Source organism: Camelina sativa, chromosome 5 (genome assembly GCF_030686135.1).
Source record: "Camelina sativa cultivar CO46 ecotype springtype chromosome 5, ASM3068613v1".
Taxonomy (NCBI): Eukaryota; Viridiplantae; Streptophyta; class Magnoliopsida; order Brassicales; family Brassicaceae; genus Camelina; species Camelina sativa.
Window position 1 is genome coordinate 34,602,706 of NC_141884.1, and position 12,983 is coordinate 34,615,688.

Sequence of the window (12,983 nt, forward strand, 5' to 3'; positions counted from 1 at the left end):
TTTCTCCGCAATCGCTCGCTCTATCGCTTGAGTACGACTGAGAAGGTTCCTTGCGTTGCCGATCGTCTCAGTTTCACCTTTCTGGACTTCATCACCACCCAGACCTTGCCTGTAACGCCCCTGAACCGTCCTATGACCACGCAGGCCAACGAACAGCCACGGAACGCCACTATGGGAACTGCACCGGGTTGATCCAGCCGAGGGACGGAAGCTACATACTTCCCGACCGGTCCTCCCTAGCACAATTCCTCCCGCGACCGAGACTACTTAGGCTTTGCAACCCTCGCGGCCTGGTGCGTTGTGTTGGCCCGGACAAGGCTGGAACCATTTGAAAACTAAACAACTTAAATAAAAAGATTTTCAAATTTATTTACTTCATAAAATAGTCCATAAAGCATTAATACGAAAATGGCGCCAGGCTTAAGGCCAAAATACGATTAAGTAAATTTTACAAAAGAAAACATCTTGCAAAGGCAACGCAACTCTACACCGGCTGGCCTAACGTCATGTGCTCCCCGCTAAGGCTTTTCCCCACTAAGGTTACCTGCAACACAAATATGGAGTCTTGAGTGCTAACACTCAGTGAGTTCGGAAACCTAACGAGAAACCAAACCCAACCCCAACCCCAGCAAGCAACACACAAAGATGCAAGCTAAACAAACAACAACAACTACATGCAGTACTCAAATGCTACATGCAAACCAAAATGCAAGAAAAACAAGCAAGATAATATGCAAGTTAGTCAAGCAATCTCCAAGTATACTATCAAAGTATACGCATGCGGAAGCTAACAACTCTTCTTCATCTTCAAGTCCAAGGGCCCTTCTCTCCTTTACTTTAACGCCTCAACGCTTTATCACTTCATCACTTCATCACTTCCCCCATACCCGTGAACACCTACACTCACAGCCACATAGGCACGCGAGCATAGAACATCACATGCGAGTTCCTCTCAACAGGCGATCTCGACTACACCGTCGTGTAGTACTCGGCCATAGGCTGCAATCCCGTCTCTCCGAGTCTTCGTAATCCGCACCGATTACGGTCTTTGGGGAAGTCTTTACCTTCACAACCTCAACACACAACCAAACAAACCTGCATAGCACACAAGCTACATGCAAGCTACAAACAACAACACGCAAGGCACACAAGCCACATGCAACCACAAACAACATGCAAGGCACACAAGCCACATGCAATAATAACAACATGCAAGGCACACAAGCCACATGCAAGCAACTACCACTAACATGCATTGCACACAAGCAACATGCAATCACAAACAAGCGACAAAGACACTAGAAATAAATCTAGAGGCTAAGCGCTAGACACAACCTCACACCAACATGCAAACAAGCAATAAACGAGACTTAACTTTCTAGAACTTCGATCTAGAAAGAAAAGAAACGAATCTACCCAACACCCCAACGAAAATGCTTAGATTTACCACAAAAATCCTAAGCGAAAACAACCCAAATCCCACCTATAATGTGCCATATCACACGCTTCGAAACTCACCTGGCTTGGCTGAGAAGAACACACTCTAAACAGACTTCAAGCAGGGACTAGACGCGAACAGCTCCTACAGCAGCGGTTCGCTACACACTCGCGGAAAGAGAGAACTCTAAGGAAGAACTCTCTCTCGCTCACTCTATAACTTTTCTTACTCTCTCTTTTACTCTAACTTAGCAAGAGATACGAAAATGGCTTCTAAGGACCTAAGTCCTCTATTTATAGTGAAGTGTGAGTGCTTTGGGCGGCAACAATGGCCAATGCATGGCGAGCAAGTGCTTCCCTTTCTCCTTGGCCACAAAACACTTAGGGAAAACGCACAACACTTGGCCACTTACTCTCCACTCCTTTCCTTTGTCTCACATTCTCCTTTGCATGAAACTCCATTGGCCAGCTTTGAGAAGACAAAATGATTATGTCTCCCACTTCTTTTTCTTCCAAAGAATATTCCATTTTAAACCACAAGATTCCAAAGAATATTCCTCCTTCACTTGCATGAAATTTCATTGGTCCACTCCATCTCCTTTGTCTCCCACTAATTTGCATGAAATCCTATTGGTCAATCCAAAGAAAGAAGCGTTTACGCGCCCACACGCTCGTCCCAAAGTATCCATGTCGCGATTCTGCGGTACGCTCTCGGACGGTCCTCTCGGCACTTTTCGGCAACGCTCGGACATTTCTCTCTGCAATACTCGGTCTTGGTCCGGACAACTCTCGACAACTCTCGGTAGTCTCGGACAACCATCGGCAGTCCTCGGACAGCTTCCTCGGACAGCTATCGACGATCCCTCCGGCAACTCTCGGATACACCTCAGTCTTTCTCGGACCATTCTCCTGATCCTTTCAAGCTTCTCCCGATCCTCTTGATCATTACCCGGACAACTCTCGGTCCTTCGGACGACTCGGACAGTACGTCGTGGTCAACTCGGCCATTTCTCAATTCACTCATAATTTCTTGGACTTGTCTTCAACAATTCTTCTAATCTCCTCGTTGGCTTCCTTTCTTGGTCTTTTGGCCTTGGGTTTTCATTTTGCAATTTACCCCTTGGTGAGGGTCACTACATTGCCAGTTTAGCTGTGATCTCGTCTCCACCACCATTGTTCGAGGTTCGACTTTGCTCTGATACCAATGATAACGTTTAATCAAACCACACTCACAACAATAAAAATAGAGGAAACAGAGGAAATACAGAGTTGATTTATTGAGATAAACGATATAATGAAACAACATTCTCTAGGAACGCAGATTCATCTTCTCACCTACAAGAGCCTCGAAAGAGATACTCCAGCAAGACGATGAGGGAGAAAGTACTAGAAAGACCTTAAAAACTTTTACAACTCTGAATATGCGTAAAAGATAAACGATGAGCTAACACTGCTCTTATACTGCCACCACATTAACAGTGTCAACCGATTATTCCCGTTACCGTTTCTTGATGTTGACAACCTGCAACTTCTGTCACCTGCATATTGCCAGCTTTATTATTCCTTCTCCACGCGCTCGTCACTCTCTTATCCATAAACATGTGTCCCATTGTGCACTTTAATACCTGATTTGCTATATCAGCTTGGAGCTTCGTGCTACCTGTGATGGTAGAGGAGTAAAGGATTAATCTTAAGAGATGGTAGAGGAGTAGTCTTTAGAGATGGATCCGCCAATGTTATAAATATCAGAACCAACCACGACGAGACCCAATGCGTGTGCAAGAGGATCATTGGGAACTGGGACTGCAGCCAATACAAGCAGGCCCAGCTCATACTCATGGCGAGAGGGGTGGGTGGCCAGGGGACCAATTTTTTTTTTTGAAAAAGCCTTAAGTAGATGGAGTCCAAAAAAAAAATTTTATGTTGAAAAGGGTCCAAAAAACCTATATGCCTAGGGACAAAAAATTTATTGAGACGGGGCTGAATACAAGTCCTGAATTAGGTTTTCAGGAGAGAGTGAACCAGCGAGGGTTAGCGTCAGAAGGGTTTAAGCACACGTAGAGACAAGTCTCGGTGCAGCCTAAAACTGAACGAGTCTCATAAAGCTCAGGTGAAGCAAGGAGAGGTCGTAATCTCTTGAAGAAGAGAGAGAGAATCGTGTAGTCCAGTCTCGACACGCGTGCCAAGATACTTATTAGCAAATCATCGGGAAGTTGAGTCGATTGAGGCGTCGGAGGAAGTGAAGGGGACGTCTTTGTCTTCCGTCAAAATCAAACTGTAATGAGCTTCTGATTAAGGGTTTTTTTTAATGCTAGAATTTTCCACCGTAATGAGCTTCTGATTTAACTTTTAATGGGCCTCAAAAAAATTAAAATTTGTAAATTTGAACGAAAAAATAGAAATGTTTTAATTTTTATAAATCAATATCTCCATAATCTATCTTGAATTTTGGGATTCAAATATCTGATACATAAAATATATATTTTATTACCGATTGTTATTCGGAAGAGTTCGAGTTTTGTTAATGTTCAAATTTTTTAACTGTACCAAAATGATAGATAGATATCCAAAATTTTCTGTTAATTAACACAAATAGAGTAAATACATGTTTATTAATAATGGAAATATGGATTAGATCCGATGCACGTGATTAGTTTTCACACAAAGGCTGGCGGGGCCAAGAAGTTTCCAAAGCTTATCAAGTTGATTATCTTTTAATTAAACCTCTGCATCGTGCTGATTAGTGAACATCTCTTTTAGAAACCTCTCCTTTGTCACTTTCATGTCAATAAGCGGAGACATTTTTCGAGAGCTAAGCGAATAAGAAGATCATATCAGAGCCACGATTACATATTCCCAAAGAAGCATACGTTCCAAACCGAGTGTCCTTTGGCTAGCACTGAATTTAAATCAACTTAGCCGAGTTTCATAGAAGTCAATCAGTAATTGTATTGAAAATTTGATGTTTTTAATGCAAAGAACTTACGAAATATATATGCTCCAACAATTTCTACAAAAAAAAAAACATAACCAAAAAAGAAAGAACAAGAAAAAATTGAAGCACTTATAGAAGTTATCCACAACTCTCTCCATAATTCTAGCACAGAGTAAAACCAAAACCACTATTTAATACATAATTGATTGATCACTAAATCCTCCGACAGAAAAGTTCAACTTCATGGTGCCAGAGACAAAACTCACAAGCAGAAGAAGTCTTGATGTCGTTACTGTCCTCATTGTATGGATGCCAATCACAGTTCCTTGCTAAGAACATCATGGTTTTACCATCGCATTTGCACTTCTCTCGAACGTAGACTGTTTTGAGTTGTTCCATCACCGGGTTGGCACGATCCCATTCGCTGTCTCTAATCTTTTCAATCTTGTATCGAAGTTCCATCAGCTCATCTATCGTAGTTGACAACAACGGCTTTGTAACAGAAGACAAGATCTTAAAACCCTTTTGTTTTGTTTGGCCTCCAAGACAGATCAGAATCAACCCATAGACATATTTTGCCTCTTTGTGTCCTTTTTCTGCAGCTTTAGCTAAATATTTGAGTCCTTTGTGATCACGGTTCTGAAGAAAGTAGTAGATGAATCCTTTGCGATACAAAGCTTCGGGGTTTCCATTCTTGCGACATCTTTTGAAAAAATTGGAGAACGTTTCATGGTCGCGATGCCATGGGAACAGAGGGGTTTCTTGGAGCGAAAGTCTGCGGAGAACATATCCATCATCGCAAATACGTCGAAACGGTTTTGAAACTAATCTGAGATTACGAACCTCTGACAAGGAAGAAGCTGCGATACATGACGAAATCTCCACAAGAAGATCTTCCGGTAAAGAATCGAGGCAAATTCTTGTTTTTCTAGATTTCCTTATAGACGAAGAAGACGAGAACAGAGAGGATGATACCATGTTGTTGTTGTTGATAAAATTCAAGAGTACTGTTTCCAATTATTGTTATATATATAGAGAGGGCTTAATTCGTTTTCCTTTTTTGATTAGGAGAGACAAATTGTTCCTTTTCCATATTACAAAAGGAAAAAAAATAGATAGATGACCAAAAAAAACAGGAATAAGAAATTCACAATAGGCTTAAGATCCTATTTCTCAACCCGTCTAGGATTTTAAAACCCAATAGACTCAAGAAGATTGTATGCCCATCGAACAGGATCAAGAACTCACTTTAGCTGCGCGTTTTGGAGATCCTACAACCAAAAAAAAAAGGGGTCTCATTATCATCAATAAAGACAATAAGCCTAGGCGTTATAAACTAACTACTCATTTGTTTTTTCATTGGAATCAATAAAAACAATAAACCTAAGCGTTATTGTTTTGTCATGAGCAGATAAACAAAATAGAATAATAACCCATAGTAAAGAACTTTCTATAGAGATCTGAAGATATATATGTAAAATCAATCCTAAAGTAGATTCTATGATAGCAAGAGAGTCACATATGACGGAGATGATATCTAATAACTGGCTAGGTTCAAATCAGTACAGTTAACTACTCAAGAGACAGTCCTTCACATATCCTCTTACCAAATTATAGTAGCATTAAGGAGGCATAACAATTTAAAATAAAAGACATACTTCATAATACAATCTCCATCAAGTGCATGGACTACAAACTTTCCTACACGGTATTCAGAGAATTACAGCCAACAAAACTCCACAGAAACATTAAAAAAGAAACCAACACTTGAAGATACAAACACGAACCATAGTCTATGACAATCCACTTACTATTGTACCCGTGCACAGAAGGCAGCGTTACATGTTTGACTCCTTTCTGCTTTTGCTTGGCCTGTGAAGAGAAATACAAGAGAACCATATATTTGATCACTCTTATAATGTTCCAAAAAAACAAATTACTCAAAACGAGTTCACAAAACAGCTACTCATTATCCACCAGAGGTCAATTCTCACATCTTTTATCACAAAATTGGCTACATCACAAAATCAACAATCTCAACGATAGATATACCTCTTGTAAGAGATATATCTCTCTATCTCTGATTTCTGTTCAGGCTTATAAGCTAACCATCTTTCATGTGGACATAAATCATCAAATGTCCCTAGATCTGCATATTAATTAATAAGATTGAGATTAAATTACTAAACACATTTGCATATCAAAACATAAAAAAAAACGTTAAGCAAAATTTCAAACCTTGAAGCAAAAATTTTGGTTCTTCTTCATAGCACTTGAGTTTCCAAAGAACAAGACCATTATCATACAATATAATTGGTTTAGTTCTATATGCATCACATATACGCGTCTCTGTAAATAGAATTTGTCACGTTACAGACAACAAACATATAAGACAACAATATATAAAACATATTGAGTCTAAGGATTTAGACTTACGTTGAGATGTCATGCCTTTTGCTTCCATCATCTCGTCATGAGCTTCTTTAGCGGCTCTTATTTGAGACATGATTACGTTATGTTCCTCAATGGACAATGGAGCTCCATTTTTCTCCATAATGGCTTTGGCAACATCCTCTTGCATCTTCTGTTTGAGCTTCTTCTCCTATAAAGACAAAACGAGCTTTAGCACAACAAAGAGATTGATATATATATTACAGATTTTAGAAAATACCTTTTCCTTTGCTGCTGCAAACTTTTCTTTAGCTTCTTTTTTCTGGTCTTCACACTCCTCAATTTCGCTTTTTATGTAATCTCTCATTACCCTGAGAAAATTACACACATGAGGTATCTCAAAATAAAGCATAAACTACAAGAAAATTTGATATTGGCATACAAAGATTCACATACTTTGTGCCAAGTGATTCATCACATAAGAAATTTAGAAGCTTGAGCCTTCTCGATGCATCCATCTTCTCGTACTCAGTAACACCCGCTACAAAAGTTTCAGGAGGGAACTCATCACTCAAAACTTCTGACTGCGATAGGATCTCTCCGATAGCAGTGAACCAACTGCTGTCAGTTGCACTTAGAGTCAAGGACCTGTAATATAAAATGCAAATGCATCACAAACATGAGCAAGAAAACAAACATGTGTATACATTTATATAGACTCATACATCTCTCTATGATGTGATATTAAATCCAACAACTGGATCATCATCTGGATAATAGGGCAGTATTGGGTTCTCCTTGTGTTACACCCACATACAAAAAGCTCACGGACAACAGTTTCAGCTTGTCCTTCCTTCAAAGAAAGAGCCTATCACAAAAGTTAAAAGCGAATCAGACTAAGAGTAAATCATTAGAGACCATACGTTGCTAAAGAGAGTAATTATATATCATACGTTTCCAAAGGCTGTGCAAAACTTGAAAAACTGGAATACATTTCCAGCTTCTTCAGTGGGTATATCAATGCCTGATACACAAGTCAAGCTTGTACCCTGAGGAACTACTGGAGCCTCAAACTGAATCTCCTCTTTAAGTTTGTCACTGGATTTGGCTCTCCTCCTCTTGCCCACCGCTTTCTTCTCCTCCTTGGGAACATCTGTTTCATAAACCTTAAATCATTGGCCTCTTCTTTTATATTAGAAAATTAACAAAACACAATTCTAAACTTATTGTCTCACCTAATGTTTCCACTTCTGTCCCTGGAACAGATTCACTATTGCTACTACTACCTTCAATGGAAGCAGCAATCTACATAATTAAACCATGTTAATCAAGTAAGTATAATTAAAGACAAAAGCTAAAGATCATTAAAAACAGGATTTGTATTTTAGTTACCAGTTTTGGCTTCCTCTGATAAGCAAACTTATCAGGCCCTTCAACTTCAAGAAGCTCAACGACTGAAGCCAACCCACAAGCTCTAGCCTTATGTACTTATCCCAGTGGGGTTTAGCCCTCGGCTTGTCCTGTAAAATCCACACAAACCATTTTATTTCATTGATAAAGCTCTAATATATTAATTTCAAAGACATGTATAATTACATGCACACGCTGCAGATGCATATGCCTCTACATTGAGGACATACCCAGTCGTCCAACTTTGCTACTTCTTCTGCATTCTCACCATACCTATGGTTCAAATCATGAATAACACACATTATAATTAAGAAACCATAATTGTCTCTGGAAAAAAAATCAATGAAAACAAAAAAAACGAACCTGTTTGATAAGCATTTGTAACAAAACTTATTGGGGCATAGCTTGTTATTCATCCTCCTGACCTTGCACGGTGCGACGAAGTCCATAGTCTTCTGTCGACACTACAAACAAACAAATGAACCAACAGTTTAAATCAAGAAAGAAAAAAAAAACGTTATTATCTAACCAAACAAAACTAAGTCTCACACCTGGTGACAGGATTTGCCATTTTTGGAATCATAAACTCTTCTTCCAACGACTCTAACGCCAGGATTGCGATTATGTTTGTTCTCCATAACAACAGTAAACTACGGTGAAAAAGAATCGAATTTTAACATATTTTAGGTCTTGTTTAGTCATGTTTTGCATCATATAGAAGTAATTCCTTAGGTCTTATAACCATTTCTATCCAAATATGCATTTAGGATGTTTATAAGCATGCATTGCATACATTTGTACATTGGAAGTATTATTAGGTGTTATGGAGATCTAAAATCTAAGGAAGGACTTGGTGTTATTTCTGGAGCTAACCAAGAGGACTAGAAGCATCAAGAACGTATAAGAAAGCACTCGACCACACCACTCGACCATGAACATGGTCGAGCACTCGGTCGGATTCATAACGAGCTCATCGATCCGAATGAAGATTTTCAGTTGCGATTCAGTTTCAGCATACTTCGTATAAGTTTTAGGAAATCGGGTTACTTTTCCAATGGCGGTGGTTTCAGGTCAATCAGAGGTGTCCTTCAAGAGTTATCCCTGTTTTACTGAATAGATAACATCCCAGATCGAAGACTGGAGCTACCTAACGGACCAACCACTCGACCATGCACTCGACCGAGCACATGGTCGAGCACTTGCAGCCGACTTTCTGTTTTGTCCTCTAGCAAAATATGGTTTCTCCATCTTTTCTATATATATATGTGTACTGCCACTTGTGGCCGCAGACAGACACCTCATAACCTAGTTTTTGCCATTTTTAGCCTACTTTTACTTTATTGCATCCTCTTATTTTTTGTAGGGTTTTTAGCCACCAAAGTTTGTAATCTTGATAACTTTGGATCTGTTGAGAATTTGCTTTCACTTCTTTATATTAAATTGTTCATCTCTCTCTTATCTATCTGATCATGCTTGTTTTATCATTTTCTGGGTTTGTGTTCTTCATCAGGATTTGTAGATCTGAATAGTAACTAGATCCTTGGGGATGGGTTAGGTTGATTGAGAGTTTGGTTGTTCTAGCACTTTTTAAGCCTTGATTGTTATAGATCCCTTCTAGATTAGGTGTTCTCTAAGCTATTCTTGTTCTGAGAAGTTAAGAATAGATCTGAGGTTTTTTATTATGCAAAAGATATTTAAGATGTTGGATAAGACTAATACTGGAGATTATTGTGTCTAGCTTAAGAGATTAGTTGTCTAGGGTGGTTTTGACAAAAATGAATCTGGGATTTAATGCTTGTTTATCCATGTCTTAGCTAGTGAGAACTAGGTCTAGGAGTGTTTAAACTTGATTGTTATTGCCATGAGAGTGGATTAACAAGTTTATGAGATCATTGTCTATGGATAGCTTCTATGAGTTTTGTTAGACAGTCTAGATAAGCCAAGCTTGATATCAACCCATTATTCCCATCTCTAGGATCTATTTTCTTATTATTTGTTACTGCTTTCATATTTGATCATTTGTCATCGTTTATTTTGCATCTTTGTTCTTTGTTTTGCTTTTGTTCTTCTGTTATGCATCACTCGACCACCTGCTCGACCATGAACTCGACCGAGTGCATACTCGAGCACCAATTTATTTCTTTGTTTATGTTATGTTTCATTCCAGTTTGCTCTTAATTGCATCTGTTAGTAGTTTTCTCTAGCTTAGCATAGTTTATTGCACTAGTTCTATAGTTTAATTCTGCATTAGTACTGTCTTAAGTTGCCTTTGTTCATTGCATTTCATTTCTGCCAATAGGTTGTTAGAAACAAACTAACTTGATATTTGGCTTATCTTAAATGCATTGATCATGTCTTGACTGCTTACATTTCATACTCTTTATAGATTGACATCCTTTATGTTACAGCAACATAAGGGTATTGAAACACTTTGCATCCCATTTGATCATCTTAGCCTAAGTCTGTTTGTTTGCTGTCATCCATTCATTCATAGGTTAAGATCAGAAAAGACCATGTTTCACTATGACGCTTTTTGGTAAATGTGAGATCAAAGATTATCGACAATCTTCCAAAAGCGAATCAGTGGAGGACAAAATAGCCATTGTCAAGAGACGAACTGGCGTTGATGAGTGGGCCAAAGTCATGATTCTTGGCGGCCCGAGAAGAACATAGCTTGTGGGAGTGGTGTGAAGGCTGTGATGCTTGAAATTAAATCATCGGAATAACAAGGAGAGTGGTCATTGGACAAGTTCAAGAGCCAGGATGTTGAAGTTCTCACCAAAGGCCTTGAATTAGGTAGGGTTTTACTGGGTTTTAAAAGGGGAAATAAAAAGATTAACAAAAGAGAAAAAATAGGAGATTGAAGAGTTTGCTGAGGAGAGAAAGGTTGAACAGGGTGAGGCCTCGATACTAGTGTGTGGGAGCTTTTGGGGGGGGGGGTTTAATTCGAAAAATGTTTAGGATATATTTACATCGTTTTAATTAAATTTGGTAGTAGATCCAAGTCAGATCTGAATATCTTATTTTTCAAAAATCAACATATTTGGAATATGATCGGAAAGTTCCCTATGTCATATCATTTTTTTTTTGTGTCAACCGAACACTAATTAGAAAAGAACTTCAATGTTGATAGCACAAACTGGAGGAACATAGTTTACAAACTGGAGGAACATAGTTTATAAAGGAAAATGCTAAAATTAAAGATCTAGAAGACCGAGCCAGACAATCCACCTACAAATTTTGCATGCAAAAAATCTTGGACAAGGAGAAGTGTGTGAAGGCGGCTCAAAGCAAGTGAAAATCGTCAAGAAGATTAGAGAAGCCAGGCCAGTCTTGAGGGGCTTGAATCATTGCTACTAGTTATGCATAATCTGTCTCGAAACTCTAACAAGCAACTCCATTTGCAAGGATACACTCCATGGCCCAAAGCAGAGATTCTAACTCTGCATGGAGCGGGGAAGGATTTCGTCGAAAACATCGAACACCCAATAAAAAAGTCTCAGCATAGCCATTACAACACCACCAACCGAAACCTGAATTGGATCAGATTCTTTCCAGAAACCGTTGATTTGACAAAAGGGACCCTGACCCGGTCTCACCGAGGGAACCAAAGAATCCGCGGGATCTGAAATACAGGAGGCAACCTGATGTGAGCACAGGACCAGAACCCGACCGAGACGACCGAGACGTACCGGACGCGACTGAGACGCCTGACAGAGACGCACCGAACGCGACCGAGACTCCAGCATCGAGCACGGCCAAGGTTCCAGCGATCCTCCCGGGAGCCAGGACAAGGTCAAGGAGCTCCGCCAAGGCCACCAAGCAGAGGATCAACCTCTTTGTTCGAGCGTTCGTCCAACACCGCGACCAGACCAAAGACCATGAAGAAACAATTCGCATGGCCTTCACTCTTACCCAAGGGTGAAGGCAACCAAGTCATTGTAAGTGAGGAATCATACTCTTTTTCCTCACTCCGGGTTTTTCCCAAGTGGTTTACCGGAGGAGGTTTTAACGAGGCGAGGAGCTTCAATGCACAACGTCCAAAGCCAAGTCGTTTCCCGTGCCAAGGCCAAAGACGATTTTCTATTTTTACTTATGATGTGCGTTTTAATTTGAACTCTAGAATTTTCTTTTGAACGTTGAGACTGTTTGTGGTTAAGTTTGATTTTCAAAGAGAGCGACATGGTCTATTTCAAAGAGAACACGTCAAAGGACAAGTGTGCGAAATTGTCAAAGAGAGCGACGTGTTCTATTTCAAAGAGAACACGTCAAAGGACAAGTGTGCGGACCATTGCGAGTCCGCATGTCCTTAAGCCTTCTCTTAACCTAGCTATTTAAACCGTCTCTTAAAACATTTGTAGCCTTCAGACTTGAATAAAATAAGAACATTTCTCAAAGAGAGATTCTTTGACCTTGTCTCACTCCTTCTAATAGAACAATCCGGGATTGCTCTAGCGATAGAACCCTAACGACTCGAACCGGGTTCGTTGTCGTTAGCTTGGCTGTATCAAGAGGAGAGCCATTACTCTCGTGTCTTCACTCGTTCCACCGTCGCCTCCCTCAACTCGTTTCCACTCGCATCCACCATCGCTTCGCATCGAAACCACTCGCTAGCCGTTCCGCATCCGATCCGTCCGTATCGCATCCTTTCGACCTGATCGCGGCCAAAAGCTCGATCTCTCAATCCACTCGTTTGTCTTCCTTCATCTTCGGTGTCCCTCGTTTGTTTCGTCCCTAGGGTCGAATCACCAAGCCTTGTCCGAGGAAAACCTCTCACAGTCCGAACGGCTCGAGAGCGACCTCTCTGCCC

The 12,983-nt window shown here is 40.1% G+C and overlaps 1 protein-coding gene, 1 long non-coding RNA gene and 1 pseudogene across 2 annotated transcripts; all 3 read right to left on the reverse strand.

The window, feature by feature from the left end:
• Positions 1-349: 349 nt before the first annotated feature.
• Positions 350-1,789, reverse strand: LOC147944737 (uncharacterized). The gene is made up of 2 exons (XR_015598126.1): positions 1,519-1,789; positions 350-544 (listed from the first exon to the last, which is right to left on the reverse strand). It is a non-coding gene; the product is annotated as an uncharacterized LOC147944737 (long non-coding RNA).
• A 2,713-nt stretch (positions 1,790-4,502) lies between these two features.
• LOC147944738 (putative F-box protein At1g67623) lies at positions 4,503-5,354 on the reverse strand. Its single transcript, XM_087512803.1, has one exon. It carries the CDS (start codon positions 5,348-5,350, stop codon positions 4,586-4,588), a length of 765 nt encoding a protein of 254 aa, XP_087368929.1. The 5' UTR covers positions 5,351-5,354; the 3' UTR covers positions 4,503-4,585.
• A 254-nt stretch (positions 5,355-5,608) lies between these two features.
• On the reverse strand, positions 5,609-8,811 carry LOC147944739 (uncharacterized; annotated as a pseudogene).
• Positions 8,812-12,983: the final 4,172 nt, after the last annotated feature.

Bases quoted from the DNA above. Each gene is read 5' to 3' on its own strand.
- LOC147944738 (XM_087512803.1), bottom strand. From the start codon at position 5,350: ATGGTATCATCCTCTCTGTTCTCGTCTTCTTCGTCTATAAGGAAATCT.